Source organism: Zingiber officinale, chromosome 1B, assembly GCF_018446385.1.
Source record: "Zingiber officinale cultivar Zhangliang chromosome 1B, Zo_v1.1, whole genome shotgun sequence".
NCBI classification, from domain to species: Eukaryota; Viridiplantae; Streptophyta; class Magnoliopsida; order Zingiberales; family Zingiberaceae; genus Zingiber; species Zingiber officinale.
Genome location: NC_055986.1, coordinates 2,354,688 through 2,380,295, shown reverse-complemented (window position 1 = coordinate 2,380,295; position 25,608 = coordinate 2,354,688). Strand labels below are relative to the sequence as shown.

The 25,608-nt window shown below is 41.2% G+C and overlaps 4 protein-coding genes across 7 annotated transcripts; 3 read left to right on the top strand and 1 right to left on the bottom strand.

Moving 5' to 3' along the window:
• The first annotated feature begins 4,541 nt into the window (after positions 1-4,541).
• LOC121992906 (glycerophosphodiester phosphodiesterase GDPD5-like) lies at positions 4,542-6,295 on the top strand. Its single transcript, XM_042547540.1, has 8 exons — positions 4,542-4,554; positions 4,707-4,882; positions 4,964-5,147; positions 5,226-5,300; positions 5,385-5,494; positions 5,580-5,798; positions 5,881-6,036; positions 6,122-6,295. The coding sequence occupies exons 1-8, from the start codon at positions 4,542-4,544 to the stop codon at positions 6,293-6,295; spliced, it is 1,107 nt and encodes a 368-aa protein (XP_042403474.1).
• Positions 6,296-6,531: 236 nt separating this feature from the next.
• LOC122046721 (15.4 kDa class V heat shock protein-like) lies at positions 6,532-7,360 on the top strand. Its single transcript, XM_042607549.1, has 2 exons — positions 6,532-6,800; positions 6,872-7,360. Exons 1-2 carry the CDS (start codon positions 6,641-6,643, stop codon positions 7,147-7,149), a joined length of 438 nt encoding a protein of 145 aa, XP_042463483.1. The 5' UTR covers positions 6,532-6,640; the 3' UTR covers positions 7,150-7,360.
• A 322-nt stretch (positions 7,361-7,682) lies between these two features.
• On the top strand, positions 7,683-13,242 carry LOC122046693. The gene is made up of 5 exons (XM_042607506.1): positions 7,683-7,797; positions 7,893-8,507; positions 11,092-11,208; positions 11,298-11,860; positions 12,723-13,242. Exons 2-5 carry the CDS (start codon positions 7,893-7,895, stop codon positions 12,985-12,987), a joined length of 1,560 nt encoding a protein of 519 aa, XP_042463440.1. The 5' UTR covers positions 7,683-7,797; the 3' UTR covers positions 12,988-13,242.
• A 347-nt stretch (positions 13,243-13,589) lies between these two features.
• On the bottom strand, positions 13,590-17,378 carry LOC122046702. Of its 4 annotated transcripts, none has more exons than XM_042607530.1 (6): positions 15,555-17,377; positions 15,295-15,346; positions 15,113-15,187; positions 14,069-14,128; positions 13,927-13,979; positions 13,590-13,851 (listed from the first exon to the last, which is right to left on the bottom strand). In XM_042607530.1, exons 1-5 carry the CDS (start codon positions 16,112-16,114, stop codon positions 13,956-13,958), a joined length of 771 nt encoding a protein of 256 aa, XP_042463464.1. In that variant the 5' UTR covers positions 16,115-17,377; the 3' UTR covers positions 13,590-13,851; positions 13,927-13,955. The 4 variants fall into 4 exon arrangements, 3 of the variants coding, with proteins under 3 accessions (XP_042463464.1, XP_042463473.1, XP_042463455.1); XM_042607539.1 differs by having other exon boundaries at positions 13,927-13,974; XR_006130361.1 differs by having other exon boundaries at positions 13,927-14,128; positions 15,555-17,378.
• Positions 17,379-25,608: the final 8,230 nt, after the last annotated feature.

Genomic DNA, 25,608 nt, shown 5'->3' with positions numbered 1-25,608 from the left:
AAGAGCACGACTGGCGAAAATTTTACAAGCATTAATGTTAAGCAAACAGAAGAATATTATGGACAATGAGTAGGAAGACAGGAAAAGGGGCATCGTTTCATTAGAAGAAAAATTATGCCGAACGACACGTACAAAAATCTCACATCCGCCGAGCGGAGGAAGTACAAAAAATGCTTGAAATAACCCACATCACTCCGGATCCTCAAAATTAAAAAAGGTGTCCGGGATGTCGTCGATCATGGCCGCCAGTTCGGGAGGGGGAATGCTCAGGTCAGCAGGAAGATGCCCCCCCTTCTTGAAGTACGCCGTGGTGACCTTGACCGCCTCGAGGAAGGTTGAGGAGATGTTGCCACCAAACTTTTCACCAAATCGCTCTGAGTGGATGTATTCTTGGCACGCTACAGCTAGGCGACTCGGCTCTCCCTCCTTATATTTTTTGAGCAACGCCCGGGAAGCAGTTAAGGAATCTTGGAGGGCCTTCAAGTTTGCTTCAGCCTTTGAGCATTCAGCCGAACGGACCTCCCGTTCGGCGTTCAGCTGGGCCTCCAGATCCTTAGTTCGCTGATTTAGCGCATGGACATCTACTTTCATTCTGTCCAGGTCAGCGATCGCCTGCCTCTTCCGGCTACCGGCGCGCTTCACATCTTTGTCACGCTTCTTCACCAAGTCCTCTAGCCGAGCTACCTCAGCAGCCAGGTCGGCAGCCTTCTTCTGTTCGGCCTCAAGAGCTTGTTTCTCCCGCTCGGCCGTGGGACCTTCCGACACTTGGAGTTTTTCCAGAAGGCCCTCCAACTCGGCTAGCCGATGGCTAGTGGCAATTTGCTCAGCCCAGCGCTGTAAGGGAAATAATAATGTCAGGAATCAAACAATAGCATGACACGGGAATGAAGAGGGGTTTACCTGAGTGGCCTGCTGCATATTGTTATCGCCGAGCTGCTTGGGCGTCATAAGGGCCACCTGAATCTGGGCGTCCTCGAAGAGTTTGGCGAGCGGACCAGTCAGGGTTATTTCGTGAACGGGGCTCGATGGCCGATCGGCAGACAGTAAATATTCCTCCGATGGGAATCGGAGGGTAGTCTTGATGGTAGGGTGGCCGGACGGCGCTTCTTCAGTCGCGGCCGCCTGATGCGAGGACTCCCCTATGGTGGAAGTTTCGCCCATCCGACGTAAGCGGCGGCGAGGTCGGGGAGGAGAGCCAGAAGACTGTGCGGCAGGCGAAGCCATAGGGGTCCCGATCCGGGATGGCGTGCGGTCGGGCGAAGTTACGCCGATCGGCGCCTGTGGTTCCCCCTCTTGGGCTGACGGAAGGCGGGGGTCTCTTCGACGTTTCCGCCGAACCTCCAAAGGTGGATCTCCAACCTGGGGAACGCCCAGCTCGGCGGGAGCCGAGGAAACAGGATCAATTTCCGCCTCAACCTCCGCTGAAGCGGATGAGGCAGCTTCTGTTTCAGGAGCGGACTGTGCCCCTCCCTCTCCTGCATCTGCCGGGCGGCTAGGGATTAAACCCCGCTCGGCGAGCTCCTTTTTGGTGGCCGCTTCAATTTCTACAGACTTCAATTTCAAGTGAGCGGTAGCCTTGGATCGCCACATGACATCAGCTGCAGTGAAAGAAATTAAAATCAGTTAGACAAAAAAGACTAAGAGAGTAAAGAGTCCTTACTCATGCGGAAGGGGAGATTCGCCCGAACGGGAGATAATCCGAAAATATATAGCACCCCCTTCAAGAGCAACTGGTCGATCTTGTATCGCTGGCCGGACAACCAGTTCGCCGCATGAAGATAGGCTGGATTACTTCTGAACTTGCCAAGCTCCGGCTGGGTCGGCACGGCGGTCTGCCATTGGGTGCGGAAGGCTGGCCGATCGGGAAGTCGGATGAAGAAGAAAAACTCCTTCCAGTGTTTGTTGGAGGTCGGCATGTTATCAAAAAATTTAAAGCCTATTCTACTTTGGAAGATAAAAGTGCCCGGCTCGGATTGTTTGGGGTAGAAGAAGAAATGGAATATCTTAGGGTCAAGAGGAATACTGTGCAACTTAAAGAGGACGACCATCCCGCTCAGCAACCTAAAGGAATTCGGCACAAGCTGGCCGAGCGGGATGCGGAAGTAATTACAAACCTCCAGAATAAATGGATGGGTAGGAAATCTAAGGCCGCCCTGGAATTGGTCTAAAAAGAAACAAATTGAGCCAATCGGCGGGTCATTTGGACGGTCGGTCGGGCCAACTATAATTATTTCGTGGTCATCAGGAAGCCCGTATGTCCGAACAAGGCGCTGGGCATGCTCCTCATCGAATCGGCTCTCCATGGTCAGGTACCAGGGGCCCGAAATGTTAACAGCGGGTTCGGAGGAACTCGCCATCTCAGAAAGAAATCAAAGGAAGGGAAACGAAAGGAGCGAAATGAGCAGGGAAGACCTATTAAGTGAAGGCAGAAGACTCACGGGGAAGGAAACGGGGGGAAAAATCACCGAGGAGGTGATCGCCGCTTAAGAACAGACACTGGGTCGCCGAAGGCCGCAGCAACAGGACGAAGCAGGGGGCAGCGCGCAAGCAAGCATGCGGCGGAGGAAGGAGACGAGGGCCTTATACTGCCGAGGCTGGATAGCCTCCGCCGTCGGATGCAGGTCACGAAGGACGAGGCCGTCATCCGACCGTCTATTTCAAAGCAATCGCGTCCCATCGTATTAAGCATCGACGCCACGCGAGAAGAGCCACGTGGCGTCTTGCCACTAGGCACAATTAATGCGCGTCATACCGCGCATGCTGCAACTTAATGGAAGGGATTTGTATGATTTTCGAGAAGATTTAGACAAGCCAACATCCACTTTGAGCGAGGCATCCGAAACGAAGAGCCGAGCGGCTAAATCCGGCATAAGGGCCGAACGGCTAAAGAAAGAATATAAGCTACGGAAAGGAGGCGACAGCCCGCTCGAATACATATAGTCCAGTCAGTCGGACTCGCTGCCTCCTTCGACTAGACTTGAAGGGAAGGCAAGTGATCCGACAGTAAGAAGGGGGGACCCACTTCCTGAAGGGTCTCAGCCTGAGAACCGATGAAAGGCTGTGCGGTGGATGGCCGAGCCGAGCGGATGGGTAGGTCCGAACGGAGCTATAGATAAACCCATCCATGGGCTCATGTTTCCGACGCCCAGGCAGGAAGACCGAAGGGCCGAGCGGGAGTCCGATCGGCAGGGGCCAAGGGCCGAGGGGGTTGTCCGTTCGGCCAAAATAAGGGCGGGGGTATAAAGGGGGTCGAGCGGCCTATGCGCTCGACTCAGGATATGAGATGTCAGCCGAAGCATGTCTAATGATTAGGCCGTACACAAGATCGCACGATCTTGCCGTCACATCATGTAGAGGCTGATACAGTAGCAGTATGGTCTCATGGACGTCTCCCTGACAGATCCATATTTAGACATGGCCCTTCTAACAGACCCATACCTGGGCATGGTCAAAGGCAGGTGGTTGCTTTGATTGGCACGTCCAGGCTTCTTTGAGAGATCTATATAAGGCTTCCATTTCTCCACTGGAGGTATGAAAAATCTTCATCTTGAAGCCACCTTTTTGTTATTCCTCGCCTGACTTGAGCGTCGGAGGGCCGTCGCCGGGACACCCCTCCCGGCTCGGTTTCGTTGCAGGTTCACCGGAGCATTTGAGGATCTAGCAGGAAGCGCCACGTGCCCAGCGTCCACTGATTCTCGGTTCGGACAGGATCATTATTATTATTATTTGTTCCTTTTTTATTAAGATTCAAATAGTCAATGCTTATAGGATATTCTTTAATATTTCAATTTAAATTAGTAATTTTTTGACTTTAAACCATAAATAAGTGGTTTTTGTTCGGTTTTAAAAACACCATTTCCATGAGGTTGTAATAATTATTTTTTAATAAATAATTAAATTAGGATGACTTTAAAAATTATTTCGTTGACTTCAAACTTCCAAATTATTCTTATAAATATTATTATTTATTATTCAAATCATTCAAGTCGTTAGCAAAAAAAAATTGCTATACTTTTAAGTTAGTCAGAGGTCAACACTAGCGAAAAAAGATAGTCAAAGAATTCCCAAATATAAATTAAACAATTAAATCACTATAATATTATTATTAAAAGTTTAAAAAAATCAAACTTACAAAATTCTTTTGAAAAATACCAAAGGATGTCCATTAAAATTACTTAATTGGTAGGAAATTGTTCATGCACCGAAAAATTAATTACATCAATCTTCTCGATACCTAAAAATTTAAATAAGACTGAATAAACAAATAACAATACCCTTCCTTCCTCAGTTCCATTTGATAAATCTAAGTATAAATTGTTCCAGCGCTATTAATTAATCTTTTTTCAACCGTAAGTATAAAATTTGTCATTTTAAAATGATGATTCAATCTGACCTTAAAATAATCCAATAATCTCCTATTATCCTCCGAATATTCTATATATGGTCAGTTGTTAAAATCCATGGAGCATCTCTAATCTTCATTCTTCAGCGTAGTCCAGTTTGTAGTTTGCAAACGATCGATCGACACAGGAAAACAGACCATGAATCCCTTTTGTGAGATCTCTTCTTCTTCATTTTATCTTTTGAAATGGATGTGTTTTAATGAAGCTTATGAATTTGCATGTCAAGATACGATGTTGATTAACATTCTTAATTAAAGAGATTTATTACATCAATTATCTTCGATAATTGACCATATTTTGTAGGGGCTACTTGTTTGATTCTATCGTCCTTGCTCGAGGGGACTCGTGGGAGGGTGCTCTACCCACTGCCAAGCAAAGAACACAAACACAAACAGCCATTGCAAACATCGAGGCCTTATAATATTGCCCATCGAGGTTCGAATGGAGAGATTCCCGAAGAAACAACGGATGCTTATAAAGTAATATTCATTGATCAAACAAGATACAGTACTGCAATTAGTTAACTGTTGCTTAATTTCATGCTTTACCTTTCCTCGCAGAGAGCTATTGAAGAAGGTGCTGACTTCATAGAAACTGATATCCTCGCAACTAAAGATGGCGAATTGATATGCTTTCATGATGTAACACTCGACGATACTACCGATATTGGCAATCACACTGAGTTTTCTGATCGCAAGAGAACCTACCAAGTTCAAGGATTCAATGTGACTGGATTTTTTGTAGGCGAGTATTTATCCTGCATTTCTTCCATGAAAAACCATTACTAGCTCTAAATTCCATTTTTTGTTGCTTCATTTCCAGTGGATTTCACACTCGATGAACTTAAATCCCTCAGGGTAAGGCAGAGGTACCCATTCCGAGATCAACAATACAATGGTACACTAATTCCGAGCTCCATTAATTTGCTTTCCACTCGCCTTTAATTTTGACACAAAACCGACATTGCAATGTTTTAACTAGGCAAGTTCTCAATCATCACATTTGAGGAGTACATCGCCATTGCACTCGATGCCAACAGAGTTGTTGGGATTTACCCAGAGATAAAAAATCCAGTCTTTATAAATCAGCATGTGAGTGAGTGATGATATCTGTCTTGGTTGACTTCAGTATCGTCAAACTACAGTTACCTTGTCTCATCGACTTGCCTTTTCACAGGTCAAATGGCCCAACGGGGAGAGGTTCGAGGACAAGTTCATCGAGTTGCTTCAGAAGTATGGATATGGAGGTGCATACATGTCTGCTAAATGGCTGAAAAAACCAGTGTTCATACAGTCTTTTGCTCCGACTTCTCTAATATACATTTCAAACAAGATGGATTCTCCCAAAATATTGCTGATTGGTGATTTCAGCATGCCAACACAAGACACAAATCAGGTTTAATAATTTCTGCAGTATTGCAATCGTATTTGTCTCATATTTTTGATACGAGCTGCTAATGTTTCTACCTCTGTTGCAGTCATTCTGGGAAATTACTTCAGATAGCTACTTTGAATATATTAGAGACTACGTAGTTGGCATTGGGCCCTGGAAAGACACAATTGTTCCTCCACTAAACAACTATTTAACTGCACCCTCTGATCTCGTCTATAGAGCTCACGCACATAATCTTCAGGTAATCATGATTTCTACATTTTTACTGTCGAAAAGTTTTGAATATAAATAAGAATGACAAATCTTTTGCTGTGCGATGCTTGTAGGTGCATCCATATACATACAGAAATGAGAACTCTTTCCTGCACTTTGATTTCCATCAAGATCCTTATGAGGAGTACGAGTACTGGATCAAGACAATTGGGGTAGACGGGTTGTTCACCGACTTCACGGGGAGTCTCCATCGATATCAGAAGTGTGCATCAGGCATCCTCAGATGAAGCTAGTGCATACACTACATTGTGGTTTTCGATCGAATTTAAACAATAAATTCAAGTCATCCGCACCGTTGCTGCAGGGAAAATATCTCCCTGCTGCCCCATTCATAAATTATTCAGTTAGATTCCATTTTTGCGGCTAAGATTCGATACGCAACAACAGATTCAATGCATCATTTGGATTACCCATGACGGCGATATTAATTAAATTCAACTAAATATTTGGTAAAGCTACACAAAAAAAAAGAACCTCACAACTACCCAAATTAATCAATTCAAAGAGGCTGCTCTGTTCTTCTTCTTCTACTTCTTCCGTTCCAATCATTCACTTTCCAGCAATCGTGGTTCATGGAAGCTTACTACTACTATCCGCTCCGGTCATCTCGATGGCCCTTCTTCCCTGCTTCTTATTCCCTCTTCTCGCAACGCTCCGCCGCCGTCCTCCGACAAAACTATATCCGATGGGATGAGACGCAGGACTCACACCTCTTCACTGCACAACTCGCAGGTCCTAATTCAACTCTTCCTCTTATTTCTCTCAATAACGATGAAAGAGTTGAGTTTTTTTTCAGTTTGCAGGGTTGAGAAAGGAGGATATCAGAGTGGAGGTGGAGGACTCCAAGTACATGATCATCAGGACCGAGCGGGCGGTCATCGACGACGACGACGACGAACATAGACCAGAGTTCATAAGGAAGTTTCGGTTGCCGGAAACGGTCGACGTCGAGGGCATCGTAGCGAAGTACGAGGACGGAGTGCTGACGGTGACCGTGCCGAGGTCGATGAGTCTGGGGCGGATAAGGATCAGGCGGGATGATGCGGCGGATGGGCGCAACGCCGTAGCTCGTGCCGCTTAAGGAAGAAGCATTCATTTGGGTGTTTGAATCAATTGTTGTAAGATAAAGTCTGTTAGGATTTGATATCTGTGATTCTTCGTTCAGGGTTTAATATAAGGATCTAAGATGAACTCAGTCTACTGTAAAAATCCATGCTTGAATTCCACTAGATGTATAAAGATATCTGTTGCAGATGTTAAAGCTAGTGAAGTTGCAGACAAATTCATTTGAAGTAGATTTACTTCATTCGCAGTTTGCAATAAGGCAGCATTCAATCTTGCATTTTAATTTAACAAATTATGTGAAATTTTGCCTTGTTATGTAAAACACCAAGCCATCATTTTCCAGATGATTTATCAGCTTTAATTTATGTTGTAAAAGAAAAATTATTTACTTTTCATTTCCTTTCGCTGTTTTAACCCTTTTGAAAAGGACAAGAAAAAAAAATCTATAGTCAAGAATCGAGAAGACACAGATGCCCGATGGCCATCGTCTGCACGCGTGGCATTCATCTGCTCTACGACACAGCGTACCCTGTTGATCTCAGCCGTTGCGCAGCGTGCGATATCGGTTATATAATCTGTTGCTGCAGTGAGTCCAGTTAGGGTTTTGTCTCACCATTTCCTCTTCGATCCTATCTTTCAACACCGGCCGCCGGGGCTTCAAGAGGTTCGAGTCGCATTCTCTCTCCAGTAGACCGTTCCGTCCCCTCTTCGGTCGATTGTAGTTTCCTATTCCATTCTGCTGATTTTGCTTTGTATCAGATGGTGAAGCCGAAAAAATTCAAGATGAAGAAGAAGAAGAAGCAGAAGCAGAAGCAGCAGGGAGCGAATTCCCTGGATCATTCAAATAAGAAGGTAAAAGAGAATGAGGAGCAGTCGGAGGAGAGCGAGCCCAAAACCCAGCCTGCTGACGAAGCAACGACCTCTGCAGCCAACACGAGCAGTGCGGCTGACAGTGGGAAGGAAAAAACGACTCCATCCCTGACCCCGTTAAAGAAGATCAAGAAGGATAGAAAGAATGAGCTACAAACTAAGGAGAGTAAGCCGACAACCCTGCATGTGGGCGTAGCAGTGGCTTCTGCTGCCAACAGCCGCAAGGCTGCGGACAGTGGGAAGGGAAAGGAGCCTGCCACAACATCAGAGAAGAGCGCTGGATTCATCTTCATGTGCAGCGGGAAGACGAAGCCCGAGTGCTTCCGTCTCCACGTATTTGGGCTTCCCAGAGGAAGGAAAGATACCGTCGAGAAGATCAAGCCAGGCGCCAAGTTATTCCTATATGATTTTGATCTGAAGCTTCTATATGGGGTTTACAAGGCTTCCTGCCAGGGTGGGATGGATCTGTCACGGAATGCCTTCAGAGGTGCCTTCCCCGCCCAGGTAACTGATGTTGCTATGAGATTTTTGATCTGTTTACTTCCAAATTTTTTTTCGATTCTCTAGCTTCTTAAAATATATTCGCTGGGAAATGAGCACGTTTGCTTCTTATACATTTTTAATCATTCACATTATATTTCTTGATGTATAATGGTGCAAAAAAAAAAAAGATAGATTGCAAAATTAGGAGCTTGAAACAATGGATTAGTGTCTGATATACTAAAATCCCAAACTTCTGCTATGATGTCATTTAGCTTATTAGATTCATCATATGACAATCATACTTCTGTTTGTTTTCTTCTGTATGTTGGCGGTGCAAAAGATGAAAAAAAAAATTGCATCCTGTGTGAGCAATATTGTTAGTCATTCATATGACCAGTACATGTTAGTTCAGAATGTATTCAATATAATCATGGTTCTAAGAGGTGTTCTCCGGCGATAGACAATCAACCCACTGCATAAAGCATGTGTGCTAGAAAATATCACTATTATATATTGATGAAAAAACTAAAAGACTTACATACATAGATAGATATCCAACAAAGAATATTATCCAGTTAAGTAATCTGCTACTGGCATATACCACCTATTATACATGTATATGCTTAATTCCTTAATAAGAGTGACCATTTTGATTGAGGCAAGACCCAAAAAAGTTACTTGGGGAGGTGAAGATTTGTCAGCCTTTATCCAGTTGTTCCTTCTCCTACCTCCTATCACATCTCTTTGCAAACTGCATAGTCCATGATGAACATGACAATTTGAAACTAATGGAAAGCAGCGTATGACATCAGAAAATGATTCTGAAATCTCTTCCTGAGCTGGAGTTTTGGTCCTTAGCTGGAACACAAATACTGAGTATGCTAGATGCCGGTGCCGGTGCTGGTGAATGTGCGGAATCGTGGGAAAAGAAGTGGTAAGAGTGGAGAAGGGGAAAGATCCGTAAGGTTTGCTGGAGAAGGTAAACACTTGCAATTCTATGGAGGGAGTGCTTGCGTTGTCTTAGATTCGATGCTGAAAACTCGCCTTGTTGTTTGATGTCATCTCACAATTGATTTGACGACAGTAGACTCACCTTGTGTTTAATTTTACTATGGGGAATGAAAACAATTTGATTCCATAGAGGAAAGGCTTCCTTTGTTTGATTTGACAATGGAAAGCTTGTCTTGTGTTTGTTTTGATGTAGAAGGAAAATGAGATTTTGTGGAGACAAGGCTCACCTCATGATTTGATGCTGGAAAAGGAAAATAGGTGTGCCTAGGGGGAAAGTCTGGCCTCAGTCATACTGTTACATCAAGCTATTTTATGTGTGGCAGAACGAGAAGTTTTGCCCATGTCAACTAGCATGGAATGTCCATGAGATTTTGGTCAATACTGTAAAGGTACATGAGTGTCAACTAATTATGAGATTAGGATTAATAGCAAAAAGGTGAAATCGTCACCTCGGTGGCCCTGCCAGATGGTCCCAATTGTCTAGAAGGGAGGCAAATCATGAGGGGTTTCTCCCAACAACAGCAGCGCATGCAAGGAGGGATTGAGGCAATCAATGAGGCATTCTGCACTCGTTGGAATCCTAGGCCTATTGGCACCAACACCCTTGCATGAACCAATTATGCCAACCCGTGGGGGCAATTATGAGATTAGGATGAGATGATGGGAGGTGAACTAACACTGGCATTAGCAAGAATGACATCGAGATTGATTGCCTTCCTTAGTCCATTGGACTTACAATTTGGATTACAATCTCACATCAACTTGGTCTGATTCCCATCCATGTGCTGATTTTGACACATCGCCATCTGGTTAACTTGTGAATGATTTGTGTTCTGTCACCATCATTTTGTGATTTTGAATCCAGGTAAGGATGAATATTTTCAGTGGAAAGAGAGATGAGAGCAAAGACTTGTGAAATGAAGAAATAGGTGACAGTTAATAACTGCCCAGATCCATAAAAGGCTAAAAAGGGCCAAATTTTAAAATTTCTATTTGTTGTCTGTAAACAATCTTGAATGCTTCTTTTGCTTCTGCATTACCCTATATTGGACAGAATTAATAGTAACCTTAAGGAAAATGAATGATTTGTCTGTTCAGCTGACTTGTTCCTGAGATGCAATCACTTTAGCAATCAGTAAAAGTATTCACTATCAAGATACACTAACTTTTTAATTTTATTCGTAGTTGAATTGATTATTCCTTCAGTCATAGTGCAGTTCTTAATTGTGTTCGGATCCATATTGATAGTTATTGTAGTTTTTCACTTGCATTGTTGCCTACATTGTTTGTTCACATTTGCCTGTTAGATAGTCCAAGTTCGTATTGCTAAAAAATGATTAGCAACCTATGGATCCTGGACATTGTGAAGGATGTGGAAATCACATATCCAGGTCTGACCTCGTAGTCAAGAAGCCATGTTCATGTGATATAGCTAAGCATCACAATGTTATCAGCTAAGCTTTATGATCTCTTTTGGAACTACTCAGTTTGATACTTCACCATCTATCTAATCAGTATATTCTTATTGCTCCCTTGCTTATTCTTTGGCATATACATACATACCTATTGCTTCCTTTCTTATTCTTTGACATAGGTGAAATTCAAGGTTCATCTGGATTGCCCACCACTTCCAGAGACTACATTTAAACATGCTATTCAAGAAAACTATAACTCAAAGGGCAAATTTACTGCTGAGCTTAACTCAAAACAGGTACATCAAGCTCTTGGCTGCGGCATAGTAATGTCACTAGTAGTGCCTATACTTTCTGTTCATCTCATATTATGTCACTCATAATGCAGGTTCGCAAATTAATGTCATTGTTTCGCCCTTTAAATGAGTCAAGGCCATGGATACCTCAACCTATTAACTATGTTGAGGATCGTCGTTATCCACCACAGTTGCCTCTTGATGATCCATATAGTTCAGCTCATGTGTCACATATCACACCGCCTCCACCTGAGGATCAATATAGGTTGGGTTATCGTCCACTTGTAACAACACATTTGCCGCCTGAAGAGCCATATAGGTCAAGCTATTTGCCACGTGGCCCACCTCATTTGCCACCTGAAGAACCATATAGGTCGAGCCATCTGCCACATGGCCCACCTCATTTGCCACCTAAAGAATCATATAGGTTGAATCATCTACCACATGGCTCACCTCATTTGCCACCTATTGATTCATTTAGGTCCAACCATCTATCAGATGTTACACTAATGGAGTCAAGATATATTCATCAACCGCATTCTAACGATCCCCTTGCTAACTCGTTACAACCCCCTTCTATTGTACCCGCGGTTGATCCATTTCAAGTGGAGACTTCTCGAGCTTACTATTTTGAAAATCCTGCTCAAGGTGAACGGTATGCAATTGCTAACTCCTTCCTATCACTTCTTTAATATGCTGTCCATTTCAAGATCAATATGTTTATGTATATCTAGTTTTTTTTTTCATTAGATGCTTTGACTAACTGCTCATTTTGTTATTGATTATATATATATATATATATATATATTCAGTTTTTTGGTTTTATTTGGTTTAGAACATTTGCTAACTCTCTTTCCATATCTATCTAAACTCAATTAACTTAGCATAACATTATATGCAAATCAACTTCTTTAATATGACCTTTGTTTATTCTTTAGTATTATTGGTAAATTCATTCAGTATTTATGAAGAGAAGAGAGCTCAAAGCTACAATTAATGTATAGTTACAATTTTAGGAGTTTGTTACTCTCCTAGAAATATTTCAGTTGCGAATTTATTCCTATACCTAATGTCAAATTCTTTTACCTAACTGAACAACAATATGAGCATCTTATATTATTTTGCATGAAACACAATGTGATGAATTGTTTTTGTATTTCCTCTTTACTACCTTTGTCATACTGGACCTCTCAGGGTGGCAAAGTACTTTATTTTTTTCTGTGATAGTCATTCGCCAAATACCTTTTAAGAATCATATGCATATATGTTATCATAGGTCTAGGCTAATTAGTGGTGGTTGACCAAAACAGGCTGGCCTATTTTGTTACTATATCAATGCATATTCTTCATATTGCAGAACTAGAAAGTACCAAAATGTCCATTTTGGTCTATCCTATTGCACAACTCCTTTGAGTATAATTGCATTGTAGACTTGTAGTAAATCATTAACCTAAGCATTCACTAAGTTGTTCTATGTGGTACGTGTTGGGGCTCATCAATATCAATTTCTTTGTCAGACTTGTTTATAGGTTAGTTCCGGAGACGATTCCAAGGGCAGATACACATACATTGCCACAAAGCAACTACCACACTATACCTATTCGAGATGGAGATGCTACCATTTCACATGCTGAACAGAGGATCTATGAGCAAGCAATTGGCCACCAAGCAGCAACAGTATACCAAGATCCTAATGTGCAAAGTAGGATTGCCATGCCAAATATGCCTCCTGCTTCCCGCTATTCTTTTGCTGGGGCCACGACAAGATATCGCTACCCGTGACATTGTTACTTTGGATGCTCTTCCCGGTGAATTACAATACTTGTAGGCTGATATTGTGGGAAGTGGGAAATCATTGTTTGGAATATTTGGCAATTAGCTTGGAGGAATCTGCTCCGAACCGCTGTAAAACTTTGCAGCCCTCAGCTAATTGCAACTTACTTTGACAGTTTGGAGTATGTTTCAGACGTGCCATTTAATCTCTCTCATCTCGATATGTGAAATATGATCGTGATTTATTTATCAACCCCAAAACTAAGAAGTGCTAACGTTTTGTTACCAAGAGACTCGATTTATCTAACCGTAAGGATCGTTTTGAAAGGGTTATCTCCTTTTTTTTTTGTTGTATTCCTTATTATTCTTATATACGTGTAATTTATTTCCTTGTAAATTAACATATCTTAACAATCTTTTTTTTTAATTATTTATTTAAATGTCTATATATATATATATATATATACCTCTTCTTGAATGTATCTTTTTCCTCAACATTTCGTTGTAATGGATTGAAATTTTCAACCTATTGCAATTTTGCTTCTTTTCTACTAGAAACACATTTCTCTTTGGAAAGAGAGAGAAAGAAGACTTCACATAGAAACTCACTCTAAGCTTGTTTTAAGCTTGTTTATAACAATATATTGACAATTGGTTGAATTAAAATAAGAATTGATAAACAAAATAATATTGGCATAATCTTTTGGTGAACATACACCAAGAAAATTGCCATTTTTCATGGCTTTCCAACAATTGATGAATCGTGTTGTTTCACATTCCCAGCAATTTGTATCTTGAATAGTAAGTTTAATCTTTAAGGGGTTCCCAAATCTTCTTCTAAGGATCAACATAGTTGACGACCTTTATTGATTCCTTCATACAAACAAATAAAATTTTTATGAAAGGAAATATAAAAGGAGGGGAATAAAACGTCAAGTAGCAACTTACGAAGTTTTAAGACACTTGGTCCAAGTATTTCAGGAAGTCTTCTTATTTCTTTTCTTTTTTAATTTAAAAAGACGACATTAACTTTATCAGTCAAACCGAAGAGATTTAAATATAAATAAATTATAATAAAAAATAATGTAACCTTCATCAGTCTATCTCTCTCCTGTTTGATTTTCTCAAGGAAGCTTATGTGCTTGGAAACCTGCCAAAGTAATTAGCAATTCAATTTTAGTATTTAACACTAAACTCAAATAAATTTTTGTGGGAAAAACAAAAGCAGGGAGCTCCTAAACATTCAGATGTTGCTTGCATGGTTACTCGACAATTGCAGAACATTCAATTGCCTAATCCATAAAGATCTTTGCAATTTACAATACATGGTTTTACCATATATGAATTATACAGTCAAATTTGCTAAACTTCATGCATATGTCACATAGAGATATTTATTTTCAATACTACCAACAGAGACAGATTGTAGAGTTAAGATAGTTACAATTGTACTCTTGTATTTGCGAATAATTTAAAATAGAACTTCTGTAAACATCAAAGAATTAAGTTAGTTTAATGTTTTTTGCACATTAGACTTGAGATTAATGGCAATAAAAAAATATCCATGTTCACGGTAGAAATTGTGGTGGAAGAATACTATTCCCATAAATATATTATGATAGTAATACACGAGTCCTTACAAAGATGATAACATGATGATAATGATAATTACATAAATGGATAAACGATAATCATAGTGAATCAGGGTGGATTAACAATAATCCCCTTCCCTAACAAAAATCTTCTCAATTATCATTCCATTCATTACAGGTTCTTCCTTTTTTTATGGATTTATTCTTCTTGAGCAAGAAACTTTCTTGGCCAACTTGCATTGAGCATGAGCAATTTACCTTAAATGAAGTATCTACCATGCCTCCTTTTCATTTACTCTAAACTTTCTTTCTGATGTTTGTGTATAAATATGTCAGTTTGTTTAATAGGACCACAGTCTGGTATTATTTCCCTGACATGCATTTTGTTGTCTCCCACAATATGGTGATAAACAAGCATTCATTTGTCGAGGAACTCATTTTTAGAGTCAAACTTTCATTCCATTTTACTTAGGAGAGCAGTTACTCTTTCTATTCTATAGACCATTATTGATAGAATATCGAAACAAAATCAAACATTGTACCTTTGCACTCAATTTGAAAGGCAGTGGGCTTTTAGCTTTAAGTCTGTCATTCCTTCTTTTTGATGGGACTTTGCTCTGTAATGTAAAGATTTACACTATGAGAAATAGAACTATTTTCAAGGAACACTGGAAGATCAAAAAAAGTTTATAAATAACTAGGGATATAACTTGTATCTTCATACATTTTGGTCGTTCCTTTGGACTTTACAAGATTCATTGCTTCCGCTGCTGAATCTGCAAGAACAAGACTGTTAGATAATATAAAAGTAAATCGAGCAATCTGGATTCCTTTTTCTTCTTCCTTTTGCACTTCTAAATCTAATCAATTGGTCGATATTAGGCAGCCATATTTTGATAGCTCAACCTCTCAAAATTATCAGTAATCTAGCATAATATTCGGGGAGAGAAATGTTGGGATTAGGTTTATCAACATTCTACAAACCTTCTATCCTTGTTCTTCACAGACGAATGCTCAGTCAAAGTTCCTTCTTCAGCTAGACATTCTGCCGAACATGAAACAGGCGAAGGGGAAAAATCACTCAACTTGGCCTCGGGACGACACTCCAATCCAGGCAGTGCCCAATTCTTCACTTTTCTCGTTTCCTCTCCATCTACATACTCTGCCATCATGACAACCGACTGAAGCCTCTCGAAGGTCTTCACCATGTACATGACGCGCCCTGCCCCGTGCGCTGGCAGGCTGTTCATCGCCTCCTCCAGCATCGATCGCCTCAAAGCGTTCACTTTCGAACTCCCCGTCAAACCCTTGTCCTCCGAATCACTGCCTACTGTTTTCAATCTCCCCTTCTTTGACGTCTCGGAACTCTTCTTCTTCTTCTCCGGAGTGAAAAATGAATCGAGTTTTCGGGACAATTCGATACGCTTCGCCCGTTTATCTTTTGCCGGGGACTTCGACGAGAGTCTTCGGCGAGTAGTGGAGAGCTTGGAGAATCCCGAGGGTCGGCGTATGACGGCTCGAGATATCTTTGCAGCCGCCGCCATTACTCTATCGGGCGCAGTGGGGGGATCGGAGAGGAGGGGGAAGAAGAAGGGTTATCAAGCGAGAGAAAATGGTGGCTCTACGGAAATTCGAACGTTGAGGGTTGGAGTCATCGCAACTGGCAACGGCTAGTTTCCTATGTTAGCCGGAATAAAATAAAATAAAATAATATGAAATGAAGGAATGCTCTTTATTTTAAAAAATTAGAATATCATGGGATAATCCTCATGATAATAATTTAGCAGGTGAAACTTATATGGAAAAAGTATATTGGCCTAAAGATACGAGAATAATATTTTTTTTTCCTTTCCATTTTTCTATCCAACATAAAGTCTTGTGCCAACTGAATAATAGATTATCAAATAAGTGACTATCTCATTGGGAGCAGCTAACATCTATTTGGCTAGACTCACTAGCTCACCTGAGTCACTAGTTCCCGAACCCTGTCACTCGATTATATGAGTGAACATAATTTTGATAACATGATGGAGTCATAACTAAAGACGTGCATAGTAACATCACATATAACCAAAAGACGTAAACACTTATGTCATCACAATCACAAATGGTAAGCCGTGACGAATCAAAACACTACTTGACACCAATAACTGACAGATGTTCTTAATCCCCGCTCAACCTACTTTCCTCCCCACTTAACCTCTTTTTGCAACAACCACCTCATCTTCCACTCAACAACCCTTCATGCAACTACCACCAACAAGGTTCTCCTATAAATACTATCCAAAACTCTTTATGCAAGTGAGTGTTTATAAGTGAACAAGTGTTCTTTCTAGTTTCCTAAGTATTTCTTTCTGTAATTTCCTTTTTTTGGTAATTTCCTATTGTAAGTTTTTTTCTGTATTATTTTATGTATGTACTTTACCAAAAAGTTTGAATATATAAGTTTTATATGACAACATAAGTCTTTTTCTAGGTCATCTTTGTCTTCTTCTTGATTCTAGTGTTTTACACCTTTCTTAGTCCTTATCAAAGTAACTCTGCTGTGAATGGTAACTATATGAACAGTATAATGACCGTATAAGACATGTGCTAGCTAAGTAAGGATGACAAACATGTAGCTTAAGATTTGAAAGTAGTCGGGTTGTTGTTCAGATATTATTTCCTTTATAGGTGAGGCTCATTGGAAGAAACTAAACACTATGACCAGACCATACATCCTTTCACTTGGCCTAGCTCTTCTAAAAATTTCAAACCCCAAAACCCAAAAATTCAACATTCTCTCTTCAAATCAAAGTCATAAAAAACCCCAAAACCCCTCTCTTTAAACCAAAACCATAAAACCTAAAAACTCCAAAAATTTGATATCAGAGCTTAAGACATTGAGACCACAACCATGTATGACTTCTAGTTCAAAGAACTTCAAAGACTTTCAAAAATTAGACTTTTTAGATTTAGCCTCACAATACTCAGCTAAGAAAATTAATACTTCTGATTGATATAAACATAATTGTTATATTAGATCTTACAAAGACAATCACTGCTTCCATAATGATGATCCACACCTAAATACTATTACAGATCTACTCCTTAGTATTAGATCTATCTTGGGCTCTCAACAACAATAGACTAATAATTTATTAGACAAAGTGTTTATTTCGAGTAATTTAAAGCTTCTTTGTAATAGGTGTTTTTGAAGTTCAATTTGTTCATTTATATTTGATTTCTTTAAGTGTAGTGTATAGAATCTTAAGTCTTCTATTATATGCGTTTTATTTGTTGCAATTAGTTCTTTAATTTGAAGTAGTACAACTTTGGACTAAAGTTCAAAGTTTCTAGATTTGTTTTCCTTCATAAGTTTTGACTGAGTTAAAATCTCTTTCTTAATCAGAATACTAAGTAGATTCAGCTGACTAAACCATCTGTTTAAAGAATCTTGTAAGTCATTTAAGAAGTATATGTTTTGTTGTAAGCCATTGATTATTTGAGTTATTGTAATAAGGTTTTAGACACTTTGTCTAATAAATTGTTCGTCTGTTGTTGTTGAGAGTCCAAGATAGATCTGATACTAAGGAGTAGATCTGAAATAGTATTTAGGTGTGGATCATCATTATGGAAACAATAATTATATTTCCAAAATCTAACGTAACAACTATGTTTATGTTGATTAGAAATAATAATTTTCCTAGCTAGGTAATGTGAGGCTAAATCTAAAAAGTCTAATTTCTAAAAGCCTTTGAGATTCTTTGAAATAGAAGTTATGCATGGTTGTGGTATGTGGCTTAAGCTCTGGTACCAAATTTCTAGAGTTTTGGGGGTTTTGTGATTTTGGTTTGAAGATAGGGGTTTTGGGGTTTTTATGGTTTTGGTTTGAGGAGAGGATGTTGAATTTTTGGATTTGAAATTTTTAGAGGAGCTAGGCCAAAGTGAAAAGATGTCTGGTTCGATCCTAGTGCTTAGTTTATTCCAATGTGTCTCACCTGTAAAGGAGCTATTAGTTGAACCGCTGCCCTGGCTATTTTCAAGTTTTAGGTACTTGTCTTGCATTATAAATCTTATACGATCATTCTATTTTTCTTCCTTATGTAGTTACCTTCACAATATGGTTACTTGAATAAGGACTAGGGAAGTCTTAGAAAAGTAGAATCAAGAAGAAGACAGGGCTTTACTCTGACCTAAAAAAAAAGACTTTGTTGTCATATAAAACTTATGTTTTCAAACTTTTTAGTAAAGTACAAACATAAGATAATACAGAGAGAAATTTACAATAGAAAATTATTGAAATAAGGAAATTACAAAAGGAAAAACTTACAATAAAAAACTAAAAAGAACTCTTGCTCATTTACAAACATCCACTTGCACACACTTGCTTCTTTCTTCTCTATATGCTTGCATAAAAAGTCTTGGATAGTATTTATAGGAGAACCTTATTAGTGTTAGCTGCATGAAGGATTGTTGAGTGGGTGCTTCTTCATGAATGGTTGTTGAGTGGAAGATAAGGTGGCTCTTGCATAAAAGGCTAGGTGGTGGAAGAAAGGAGATCAGATCCTTTGCCCCTAGATTCTTGTGTTTTCATGTTCCTTTATCGATCGGACGAATTAAATTACATCTCAAAGATGTAGTACAAATCACGAGGATATCATGACCGTCCGATCGATAAAGGAACATGGGGGCATAAGAATCTGGGGACAGAGGATCTGATCTCGGAAGAAAGTAAGTTAAGTGGGGATCAAGAACATCTGTCAGCTACTATTGTCAAGTAACTACTATTGTCAAGTAGTGCTTTGATTCGTCATGGCTTACATTTTGTGATTGTTATGACTTCAGTGCATATATCTTTTGGTTAATTGTGATGTCACTACTTACGTCTTTAGTTATGGGTTCATCATGTTGTCAAGATTATGTTCACCCATAGAATCGAGTGATGGGATTAAAGAGCTAGTGGCTCGGGATAAGTTGGTGAGTCTAGCTAAGTAGGTGTTAACTGCTCCTGATGAGTTAGTCGCTCGTTTGGTGAATATATTCATTGTTTATTTTTCTTTTTATAATGTTAGCACAGAACTATATGTTGGGTAGAAAAATGGAAAGGAAAAAAAAAATACTATTCTCATGTCTTTGGGTTAATATATTTTTTCCGTATAAGTTTCACCTGCTAAATAATATTTCTCAGGAACATGATGTTTATCCCATAACTAGTTGCTTTCTTGGACTGAAGCACATCAGTATTTGAGTTGGTCAGAGAGGGCTACCCTATTTAAATTGGGATCAATAAAATAATCTTCTTGTTGTAGATATTGGCCATTAACTTCATGAATATCGATCTGAATTAAATGTCTAGCTGACTCAATCTTTAAATTAATTCATTCTGGAGGAGAGCTTTCGAAGATGTAGATGGCAAAAGTTTTTGATTCCTCCATAGCTTAAGCTAGAATGGTGTCTAGAGTATTTGAATTCTCGAACACAATCGAGATCACGTATCGAAAGTATATACAGTAATCCATAGTCCATAAATGTAAAGGGATTAATAAGTCTCCCTTTCAAGTTGCAAGGAATAAATTTCTCAAAATTAATTAATGTGTCTTCCGGAAGTAATAAAGTAATTGGCATAACAACCCAGGTTAATTGAATTTGTACCAGATTTTACTGTCTTTTGGCACTTCAATTTATAGTTGAATTCAACTTTACAAACAATGGGCATTCATGTTGGAGGACTTTCACTTAGTATCTTAAGTAGCTCACATAAATTGAAAAAGATCTGGATAGTTAAATGTTCTGCCAAGCTGTCGATGTAGGTAGAAATATCGTTGGATATAGTGATAGGAACCTATAAGAATTATTTCAAAGGCTATGTTTTCTAATGCGCACCTCAAAAGCAGCCCGGATCCTTTGGATCATTTTTTTTTATGGTTCAGGAGATGATCCCTAAACATATATTGGTAGGGATGAATGGTCCCCACCTATTTTATAAGTAGGGATCATGTACTCCACCAATACATATTTAGGGACCATCCCCTGAACCACAAAAAACGATCCAGAGGATCTGCCCTCCCTCAAAAGAGTCCACATGCCAGCCAACACCCCTAGCTCCATCTCTCCTTCATTTTCACGAAGGAGCGAGTCCGTAAATACGAAGTCGCTCCTTCAAAAAAAAAATAATAAAAAAAAATAAAATGATTTTTTTTATTTTTTTATTAAATAAAAATATTCAAATATTTAAAAAAAATTATTGAAGATTAAAAATTAATCATTGTTCAATGATCAATATTTTTAATTAAAAATCTCTATAAAAATTAGTCGTTGTTCTACTTTTTTTCAACTACTAAAACATCTTTATTTATTCTAAATAGCTGAAAATCCAAATCAATCTATGCTCCTTGAATTTTAGAGAAATGAATTAACGGAAGATGCAGAGTGATTATGTCCGAATGAAGGAAGTTGGAAAGCTGGGAATGGGGTGACCGTTGACGGGAAGAAGACTTCGATCCTACAAAATAAAATCAAACCAGGGAAGGGGTCCCTGCGTTGGCCTCCGACGCTCAAATCAAAATCAGGAAGAGAGAGTAATCAAGAAAAATAATAAATCTTGCCTTCCTCATACCTAGCGTACCCTTTTATACCTTTTTATGTGATCGTTCATCTGTCCTTATTTAATGATATTAATGAGGAAGGCTTATTTGTCTTGACTTTCGTCCATTGATGATAAATGTAGTGTTCTTCTTTGTATTGGCTTCCTCATATTTAATGATAGACAGCGTGTTCTCTTTTGCTTTTTTGTCTCCTCCTATGTAATGTCATTCCTTGCGTCGGACGGGCGGTCCAAGCGGCTCGTTCCCTGTTGACCGGGCCATGATGCACCGACCGGTCGGGTGATGCCCGCTCGACCACTCCTTTGCTGACCGAGATAAATGTAAGTTCGGCATTGACCACCTTGACTTTGACCGACACCGTGTCAATTGACCCGTGACAGGTGGGCTCTCCCTTATCGCCGCATCACAAGCCCCCTCCTCAGGTCTAGTCGAAGGAGACTACAGGTCCGACTGACTGGACAACTCGTTTCCTTGGCGATTTCTACGTTTGGTCGGACGGTTTGGTCTCTAGTATATGATCGACGCAACAACCAACGTCGTTCGATCGTCTAATCATGGCAAGTCGACGATCGGTCCTGTAAACTGTATGCAGAGCAGATGATGAGCGACAATACTTTGAGAATTTTCCAAATGTGCTTCGTCGAGCGAGCACAGTCGTTGCAAATGTCATCTATATTTCTCGAAGCCCGTGTGAATCCTTGAAAATTATGATCGAGCATGCGACCATCCCTTTTAATTAAGTTCATTAAATGCTACCTGGTGACTGCATGCCACATGCCCCTCATTCTGACGTCGCACGCCTGACAAGAAAGGCAAATATCTTCTGCTGATGTGACTAGCGCCTTTTTGAATTCCACTATTAGATCCTCTTATAGGTTTTCAAAACCTTGGATCGGACGGTTGGTAGTAACGTGTCCTGAGGTTTATAAGTCTCGCATGGGTCGTCATCTTCTCCACTTTGCGTTGTCGTCTTCGTCTGCGAGCATCTCGGCAATACCGCACTTTGCTCCTTCACGATCTTCCTCCGACGATCTCTGCAATCTTTCTAGTAAGCCATCGTCCCCCTTCGATCAAAGCTGTTCATTGCTCTTAGTGTCCCCTTTTCCAGTCGCATTTCTTCATTGTTTCTCATTGATTTTTAGTTTCGATGGCAAACTCCTCACATCCTCATGCTTTTGTCCTTGGGTTCTGGTACACATCCCTTGAGTCCAGGTTCGACGGAGGCGATGTTGAGAGTTGGAGAGAAGTTTTTGAAATTCTTTCTAATTACCAAATTGGCCTACCCTCGGCTTTCGACCGTCCAGATGAACTGTCGCCCAATTTCGTAACCTTTTTTAGGGACCAATTTACTGTCAGTCTGCAGTTCCCGATCCACCCTTTCTTTTCTGCTGTTTGTAAATATTTCCGTATTTCTCTCCGCCAACTAGTGTTGAATCCCTTTCGGTTGTTGTGTAGGGTCGTCGTTCTGTTCCTCCTGCACGACATTTTCCTTACTCCTCGCCTCTTTCATTATTTCTATTATCTCAAATTATTTGAGCCGGGGACTTTTCTTTTCCAAGCCCGAGTGGGTCTTGTTTTCTTTGATAAGATGTCATTCTCCAATAAATATTGGAAGAAATATTACTTTTTTGTTTGCTTTCCCGAGCGACTGAACTTCTCGACTAGATGGCAATTAGAGGGGTCGAATCCTCTAGAGCTCAAGAAATATAAGAGCCAATCGGACTACCTCCATGCAGCTTCTCAATTGGTCGGCGCAGAAATACCATATACACAAGTTGCTGTTGGAGGGTGTTCTATACGTGTTTAGCCTGAGCTCGATCCACACAAGACTTCTGTGTAGCCTAGGTACGCTCCTTCTTGGCCTAACTTTTGAATCTAAATGATCTCTTCCTTTCTTTTGCAACTAAAGTCATGTTGCATGCTCGTCTAGCCAGTAAAGCCAAGCTTGTGGACACTAAGATCAATGCGGTGGTCGTGGATGAGTTGGAGAGTTGTGGTTTGCGGCCGATCGACTCGCAAGAAGACCCACTCGAAGAGAGTAAGGGAGCGCTTGCACTAGTGGGTGAAGGGACAGCCAGCCGCATGCCCAACGATGGAGCGGTTGGTACACCGAATCCTCCCTCCGTGTGACTGCCGGTGATTCCGATCGAGGGGGCGTCAAACTCGGCCTCTTCTGGGGAGCCACTGATAAGCCGCAAGAGGCGTCGGGCAGAGGCGATATTGCGATCTACTTCCTCCGTGGTGCTGACCCCCACCAGAACTAGTTCACGCCTTCCTTCTGCCAAGCAAGTTGAAACCTTGACATCAGCTCTCGTCATGGCGACCGTTCCCCCTACATTGTCTGATCGGACACCATCCCTATCCAATCTATCCCAGGGAACCATTTGTGCGCCACCAGTTTCCTTCATGCCGCCACCGCCGAAGATTCAAAAGTCTGGTATCCGACCGGCGTCATCGTCTCGGCCGCCCGTCAGAGCCACCTCGGCCCAATCAACCCCGAGCGGCTAGTGTTACATAACAATGATTATCCATCTTTCGACTGAGGAATGACATGAGTCGGACGACGTTGAATCCCGAGACGCCGAATATCAAATAATTATTCAAGGGTCGCTCACACAGATATGGGCAGACGCTCGAGCCCAAGCAACGATCATGCCTCCGGGGGCGCTCGTGGACAGCTATACCCAGATGTCTACTAGGGTAAGTTTTTTCTATATTCTTAATTTATCCTTGATCGGCTTGTAATTGTTGGAACCCCAAGGTTATTTTGGTGTGATCAACAAGTTAAGTTAGGTCCTGTGTTGTTTCTAACCTTGTGTCTAAGTGTGCAGGAGCTTAGGAGCACAGGTACTCAAGCAGAAGACGCAACTAGCGAGAAGGACGGCACGCGGTGCGTCCGAGGGACGAGGTGCTGCAGAAGAGTACCCCGGTGGACGAGAAGGAAGCGTGCGGTGGTTCCGAGGGACAAAAGCTGGAGCGAAAGATTGCTCGGGGAGTAAGAGACGCAGCTAGCGAGAAAGTCGGCACGGGGTGCGACCGAGGGACGAAGACTGCGGATGAGTACGCTGGTGGACGAGAAGGAAACACGCAGCGATTCCGAGGGACGAGAAGCCGGAGCGGAAGGCTGCTCGAGAAGACTGGAAGTTGGGTTCGGGTGAGCCTTTTTCCGGATGGCAGAGATCACCCAAGCGAGCGGATCCGGAGTAGAAGACCCGGACCGAGCCGAACCGAGCAAGAGCAGTGGTCCCGGATGAAAAAATCAACACGGGTTGACTTTACTGGTCCGGGGCGCCCGGACCAGCCCAGGGCGCCCGGACCAGCCCGGGGCGCCCGGACCAGCCCGGGGCGCCCGGAACCCCTCCGGGCGCCCGGACCAGCATCTTTGACCAGAACGCGTCTAATGCATTCTGAACGTTAGGGGATAAAGTTTTATCCCCCCAGGGCGCCCGGAACCCTTCCAGGTGCCCCAACCAAGGCTATAAATAGAGCCTTGGTTCAAAAGCTTTAGAACGAACTCATTATTTGTAATTCCAACGCTTGTGCGCTTTAGTTTAGAGTTAAGCTTCTGTTTTCTGCGCTTCATTGCTGTACGAGGCTTCTCCGCCTGAAGGAGATTGATAGTGGGCTTTATCTTCCTTGGATCAACAACCACATCGGTTGTAACCAAGTAAATATTGGTGCCTCGTCTTTTTAATGTTTTATTTACTTTCTGCTTATTATTTATGCAAGTGTTAGCTTAAAGAGTTCGAGGAAGGGTTGTTTGCTTTTACTTTACAGGACTATCCAACAACCCTCTTCCAGCCGGTCTCAACGGTCTTACAAGTGGTATCAGAGCCGAGACGCCTCAGAATGACTAACCGCCGTCTGAAGCAACAAAACGATGGTCGGAGCTAGCGAATATCCACCAGCATTCGAGGGGGAGTTTTCTTCATGGAAGAAACAAATGGAGGTATATCTTAATTCTGATTTTGGTATTTCTTTAATATTGAACTGTGGCTATGAAGAACCAAAGACAACGAATGGAGAAGAACTCGATCTACGCCTCTGGAACAAAAAGCAACGTGACGAATCGATGGCATGGCAAATAGACGGGCAGAATTTCATCTTCTAACCGTAATACCAAATGAAGATTTAGACAGAATCGGCGAATACAAAAGTGCAAAAGAACTTTAGGAAAAGTTCTTAAAGCTCTACGAAGAACCTTTGGAAGTCGACGACTCAATAGACACCGAGCCACGGACAGAACCAACAGTCGAAGTACATCTCGAGAACACAGAAAACCCTTCTTCACTAAGCATCGATGAAGGGGGAGAATCTTCGGAAGAAAACAATTCAATAGGGGGAGAACCAATGACCGACGAGGTAAGTAAGGTATGTCCTCTACCCTCTGAACAATTGGTTCAATTAATCGAAAAATTACCTGAAGATTTTTGCGAATTAAAAATTGAATC

Bases quoted from the DNA above. Each gene is read 5' to 3' on its own strand.
- LOC121992906 (XM_042547540.1), top strand. The intron at 5,148-5,225 runs GCGAGTATTTAT...CTTCATTTCCAG, and splicing joins TGTGACTGGATTTTTTGTAG to TGGATTTCACACTCGATGAA. The intron at 5,495-5,579 runs GTGAGTGAGTGA...GCCTTTTCACAG, and splicing joins CAGTCTTTATAAATCAGCAT to GTCAAATGGCCCAACGGGGA.
- LOC122046721 (XM_042607549.1), top strand. From the start codon at position 6,641: ATGGAAGCTTACTACTACTATCCGCTCCGGTCATCTCGATGGCCCTTC. The intron at 6,801-6,871 runs GTCCTAATTCAA...TTCAGTTTGCAG, and splicing joins CTTCACTGCACAACTCGCAG to GGTTGAGAAAGGAGGATATC.
- LOC122046693 (XM_042607506.1), top strand. From the start codon at position 7,893: ATGGTGAAGCCGAAAAAATTCAAGATGAAGAAGAAGAAGAAGCAGAAG. The intron at 11,209-11,297 runs GTACATCAAGCT...CTCATAATGCAG, and splicing joins CTGAGCTTAACTCAAAACAG to GTTCGCAAATTAATGTCATT. The intron at 11,861-12,722 runs GTATGCAATTGC...TTTCTTTGTCAG, and splicing joins AATCCTGCTCAAGGTGAACG to ACTTGTTTATAGGTTAGTTC.
- LOC122046702 (XM_042607521.1), bottom strand. From the start codon at position 16,114: ATGGCGGCGGCTGCAAAGATATCTCGAGCCGTCATACGCCGACCCTCG. The intron at 14,129-15,112 runs GTACAATGTTTG...TTACTTTGGCAG, and splicing joins CTTTCAAATTGAGTGCAAAG to GTTTCCAAGCACATAAGCTT. The intron at 13,852-14,068 runs GTTACATTATTT...GTTTGTATGAAG, and splicing joins AGAGAGATAGACTGATGAAG to GAATCAATAAAGGTCGTCAA.